The sequence below is a fragment of the Empidonax traillii genome, unplaced genomic scaffold (genome assembly GCF_003031625.1).
Source record: "Empidonax traillii isolate 1590-97213 ecotype Southwest subspecies unplaced genomic scaffold, ASM303162v1 scaffold6492:size9421, whole genome shotgun sequence".
Classification (NCBI taxonomy): domain Eukaryota; kingdom Metazoa; phylum Chordata; class Aves; order Passeriformes; family Tyrannidae; genus Empidonax; species Empidonax traillii.
In genome coordinates this window covers 1-5,983 of record NW_020961685.1, presented here as the reverse complement: position 1 = coordinate 5,983, position 5,983 = coordinate 1, and the positions used below count along the sequence as shown (strand labels likewise).

The following is a 5,983-nucleotide window of genomic DNA, read 5'->3' as shown; positions in this document are numbered from 1 at the left end:
TATGTATGTGATTATGTTGTAATCATTACCAAACCTGTATAAAAAACTCACTGTAACCTTACCAACTTGGAGCCTGTTTTCCCAGCACGAGCTGGCAGGCTGCCCGGCCGTTAATCAATAAATACCTTGACTGCTTTAGACATAAAACTTTGTCTAAACAGTTTTTTATCTGCTCTTTTCTGGGCATCAGCAGTTTGATGGAATAATTTGAATAACTGATAATGTGGCATCCAACTGATTTGTAGAATCCCAGTTTTTGAAGAGCTAATTAATTGTTTCTGTAGATTTCAAAAAAAGCAGCTTTTTCATTGTATTATGGCACACAAACAAGAGAGCTGTGGAATGCCTTTGGAATTTAAGAACTTTCCACTCGCTGGGATATATTCCATCATGCTGCTGTGATGCCTCTTACCTTGTTTTCTCCACAGGCTGTCCCATCGTGAACTTGAGCAGGGTCAGGGATATCTGATCCTAAGTCAAAGTCAGAAGACCAGCACAAAACCCCGGATGCATTATTGACAACACTCCAGGCAGGAAGGTTGTGGAGACTGACAGATGTGCACTGGAGTTTGCCACACAGACTGTGCCTGCATTGAAGGAAGGACACTCAGAGACAAGGTGAACAGAAAAAAACCCAAGTATCAGTGAAAATACACCATCCAGTCAAACTTTTTAGCTTGCATTTCAAGGAAATATTCTTTAAACCTCACACTTCTAAGGGTTTGTAACAGCATACGTTTTTTACATTGAACATTTTAGGGTTAGTTTTGTTTGCTGGTGACTTACTGGACAGGGCATTTCTTGTACACTCCACCTTTCATCCCACAGTTTCCAAACCGATCTCCTTTAATATTTGCTTTCTCGAAGCATATATCAGGTGCTTTTCGTGCCCCTGTACAAAAAAAAAATAGTAAATCTTTGTAAGCTGTCTGAAAAAACACAAGAAAGAAAAACTGGGAAAGGAGAACACCAGTGGATTTACATGAAATAATAAACACACCTTTCCCGTATATAGCCTCACACTGTGAATCAAAACTCTGGCACACTCCATAGTAGCAATAGGCCTTGTTGTTGCTGCACGGGTGGCCATTCATGATGTAAACGTCCTCTGGGCAGTAGGCACTGCTCCCACTGCAGTACTCAGGGAGGTCACAGAAATCCCTTTTTGCTCTGCACTCTGCTCCTGCCACTTTAAACTGGAACCAGAGAGGAAAGGCGCTGTCAGTTTGCGACACCAGAAGTCCCAGTGCGAAACAATCAGTGGCAACCTTTAGTGATGTCAAGGGAGACAAATTCCTCTCCTTTCTCAGATTTCAAATGCCCTCTACTGGTGAACGTGGTTTGGTAGCGTGAAAATCGGTCAGAGGACTAGATCAGCTCTTTTCAAACATTAAAAAAATCTAGTGAATAGCATCAATTTCGCTCAATAAGGCATTGCCCACCTTGCAATTTTTGCAGCACAGTCCTTGAGCGCACTGGGATCCAGGCGTGAGTTTGCAGGTTGCAGCATCACAGCAGGGGTTGGAGCATTCCTGAGGAGCAGCCACGGACAAGGGGACACTGTTTTTATCTCCTTATATGGCTAGGAAAGCACATCAGCAGTACAAGTGCAAGCCTGGCTTTAAATCCCTATCTCTACCATGTTCTGACAGCCTTGTGCTCCAACAGGAACAGCAACTCACAAAAGTGATTCAGTGTGGGCAAAGTTTAAGGGTTCCAGTTAAGAAACCTGCATGTGCTCTACAGATAAAGCAGTCTCTGCCATGTAACAGAAATGTCTATGCTAAATTGTCTGTGAAGACCAATAGCTTTTAAATGAGTCCACATGAAAATCAAAGTCTGATTTTAAGCTTGCCAAGAAAAGGAAAATTACAAGGAAAACTCCTCATGTATCAATGCAATCATGTATATCAAAAGGCCAGTATTATATAGAATAATAGAATATAGAATAATCCAATATACAACAAGTCTCCAGTTGAATTTCCCCCATTACCTGTGGTTTGCCACAGTCACATTCTTCGTTGTTGTCAACCACATTATTACCACAGACAGGTTCTCTGTACACATTACTTGTCTTGGGAGGATTTCTAAGGCAGTTTCCTCCTCCATTAAGAATAAGGGTCTCAAAATCATCAGCACTGCAGGTGCTGAAATTCCTGGATCCACTGGAAAACATAATATTTTATTATTGTATGTATTTTGCTTACAGGAAAATGTACAACTCAAGCTCTGAAATTATTGTCACTCTATAATAAATGTTGCATTTCGTAATGCTAGGGGATAATGAGATAGTTAATTTCTGCTTTATTTTGCATTGAAGTGCAAATAGAAGTTAAAAAATACTATTATAATATAAATACAGGTACTTTCAGAAATGAGATTATCTGTTCTGGCGTCCTGTATAAAACAGGCCTTAAAATTTCCTTGTGTGTACTGAGTCTAAAAATGTTTGATTAGAAAGACATTCACCTTAGAGTCCCTAAAAACCCAGGAATTCATCTCCTTACAGTAGTTTTGTCCAGTGTTCAATTACCCTGACAAATGTGGATAAATAAATAATATGATCTTTTGGTCTTAAGGGGAAGCCAAAGAACAAACGAACTGAAAGAAACATAAGCCATAATGTTTTGTTTAAATTAACTGTTAAATATTTGTTGCATGTTTGCAGGAACCCAGTGAGTATATTTAAAGCATTCTCAGCAGGCTAAATACCAAACCAGAAACACACTATCATTAAAAAAAAAAAATATATATATATATATAAAATCAAATTAGGTTTTTAAAGATACCACAAATAAAGAATGATTGGGTCAGAAAACAAGTAAACATTTCAAAAAAAATTAAAATTATGTGAAACCCTAATTCAGTGACTCCAGCTCCGTGCCTAAATTTTTCAAACAGCTCCCCATTCACAGAAGCTCTTCAAGACCCAGAGGAGTTTCACGGCACAGTCGTGCAAACAAAAGAAGTTCTTGCAACCAAACAAACTGGCAATCTTACTTGTCTGTGCTGTGCATTATGTAGGATGCAGGACACCTCTTATCGTCGTGTTTCATGCCCAGATTGTGCCCCAACTCATGTGCAACCACCGTGGCGTGACGCAACATATTGTTGTGGTTCAGCTAACAGAGAGAATCAGTGGCAAAAAAAAAAAAAAGGGAAAAAAAAGGTGACATCAAGGAAACGCTGTTTGTGCCTCGTGTTTCATTCCCACCACCAAGATCTTGGAGACCCATGAAGGCAGAATATTAAACTATATCACAAGGAAGAAGCAGCAGGAACGGACAGTTTGTCACTTTTATTTTCAGGCAGGGCCAGATTCTGCCACTCCTTCTGTTGCTTCCATGAGGATCATGTTCCAAATAATAAAGAGTTGGCAGCTGGACTAGATGATCACTGTAGGTTCCTCCCAGCTGAAATTAGTCTATTTATTGTGTTCTAACACAGTTAATCCCTCATGAGACTGATTTCAGTGGAGCCTTCAATGACAAATGTACTGTTCAAGACCCAAAGCTGCTTCTGAGATTATCCACGGTGTTGTGGCATCCCGACTTTAAGAACAGGAACCTCTGGTTCTGCCCCAAGGGTGGAGATAAAAAACAGTTTCTTACTAATTTTCCCACACTTGAAATTTTTGCAAGTTTACAGCCTTCCTGTGGGGAATTCCAGACGCTTGGGAATATGGTGCATTATGTTCAGTATTTATTTAAAGAGTAAAAACCCCCATACATTATTTTGTGCTTCATGCCCGTCCCAAAACCGCTTTGGTTATGAACTTTAATCCTATGAGGATGAGCTTTTTAATGCAGCATTGAGTTAGATGAATTACAAAAGGAGAACAAAAGAATTATTTGAGGAGTAAATCTGCCAAGTGGGCTGGAATTCGACAAGGAGAGAAATAGGGAAGCACTTGAAAGGAGTTGTAAAATATACACGAATCTTTACATAAATAAACCCCATGAAAGAAACCATACAACTGCAAGTCTAGTCTCCAAGACCAGGGCGACTTGGTCAAGGGCTAATTTCTTCCATCACCCACAAAACGATGTACTTACAGTGCTGATTGACCCTCCCTGCACTTGTGAGCAGACAGTACCCACAAAAGCCATTCCAATGGATCCCTTGAAAGAGCTTCTCCCTCTGCAAGAAAAGCAGTTTGAAGGGGGGGTGCTGAGAGATGGGTTGAAAGTTCGTGGTTTCTACTAAAAGACAGGGATGAGCTTGAAAGAAATTCTGCAAGGCAAGATTTGGTCTTCCTGAAGTCAAGAAGAAATTTATCACCACATCAGGATTTCGCTGTACTTAATAATGAAAATCGCAATAACAGCTTGAAAATAATGTCAGTGCCTATTCATTATAATATATTTACATTATAATTAGATACTGTACATTAACACTGGCAGCATGGCCAGTTTTCCCACTGAATGAAAACTTACATTATGAGATGACTGACATCGTTTCTTGATCGCTTAAGAAGATCTTTCTGCCTCCAAGAAACAAATCTGCCCAGGACATCCCCAGCTGAACCATCCATTACAGAGATGTGGTTTGCATCTGTCCAAATCTCTAATCCAACCAAAACGATCTGGATGTTTAATGGTCTATACATCTGAAAAAAAAAATGTAATGATAATTAATGTCCATCGGTCTGGTTTGATGGAATTCTGAAAGATGACTTCACTATTACTGAGTAAACAGTAAGCTGAACTTAGTGACCAAGACAGAAGTTTAGTTTCTTTGAAACTAAAAGTGTATTTGTATTTATAAATTAAAATATAAAATATTTATAAATTAAAGAGGAAATAAAATTATTTAGAATATAAAGCTAAATATGACTGAAGAAAATCTACTTTTTGAAGATACCTAAACATATATTTCAGTTAGAGAAGTTGGAAAGACTATGTTCATTCGTTTCCTTGGCTAATTGTCTCGAGGAGGAACTGGGAAGAGGTGATCAGAAAGCTTATGGAATTGTTCACAGTGCTGAGAGTTTTCTTAAAAAACCACTACAAACATGAGAAATACTCTTCCTAGAAATGCAAAACATATGGAGAGTGAAGCAGTCAGACCACAGAAGTGATTTGAAAACATCTAGTATCTCTCCCCTCGCTTGCAATTCCACAAGACTTGTGCAGAGATTCATGATGTGCCTGTTACAGATTGTTGTATAACTTCCAAATACAGTTTTTGAACTGCATTAGCTGTACTTTTGAAAACTACGATAAGGTAGAAATTACTCAACCCAGGCAATTTATCTGACCTACCCCATCAACGTAATTAATCAGCTCGACTGTTTCCTTTTGCACCGCAGCAGGATCAGAATTCTTCAGCAAAAACTGTAAAATACCACAAGAATGTCAGAGAAAGAAAACTAACCAAATAATAAAATGTATTTAGAGTTGGATGAAATAATTACCCTCTTGTTATCCACCACCACAAACAATTCTACATAGCTTTTCTGAGGCAGGACAGCTCGCTTCTCCTGCGAATTAGAAAGGAGAGTAACTTAGAAAATTCAAGGCTTTTTACTTCTGTTTCTCATGATTTTTATTTTGTGTGTTCATAAAGCAATGTTCTAATTGCGTTTTCTAATTAGTGGCCTTAGTTTTGCCACACAAATATCTCTAGGTATCAGTAATTCACAGCAGGTCAGGCACTGGGGTGGATGAGCTGTCTTGGGCAGCATCTGCTCTTCCACTGCAGGATTGCCTCGAGCTACGTTAAATTCCCATCGTGGTCTTCTGTTTCAGGATTTCCTTAGCAGCATTCCCACCAGTTTGGCTCGGCATGCATGGAAAAGGAAGGCCCCCAAAGAAGTGGCCTCCAGGTCCAGTGATGTCTTGTGCCAAAGCAAGAGCTCTGGAGGCTGCTGGGACGGGCTGAGGGGATGGCCTGGGCTGCAGCTCAGCAGAGAAATGGGAATATATTTACCCTCAGAAGCTTTTCCCTGCCAGAGGTAGTGTTTGATGAAAATGTGTACTCC

The 5,983-nt window shown here is 39.6% G+C and overlaps 1 protein-coding gene across 1 annotated transcript; it reads right to left on the bottom strand.

The window, feature by feature from the left end:
* Positions 1-386: 386 nt before the first annotated feature.
* On the bottom strand, positions 387-5,979 carry LOC114073456 (disintegrin and metalloproteinase domain-containing protein 9-like; the record flags this gene model as incomplete). Its single annotated transcript, XM_027911209.1, has 11 exons — positions 387-587; positions 787-892; positions 1,001-1,196; positions 1,443-1,532; positions 1,994-2,165; positions 3,001-3,122; positions 4,056-4,140; positions 4,437-4,609; positions 5,265-5,336; positions 5,417-5,482; positions 5,932-5,979. Coding segments are annotated over 11 exons (1,329 nt in total), but the record flags the coding sequence as incomplete, so codon positions are not given.
* Positions 5,980-5,983: the final 4 nt, after the last annotated feature.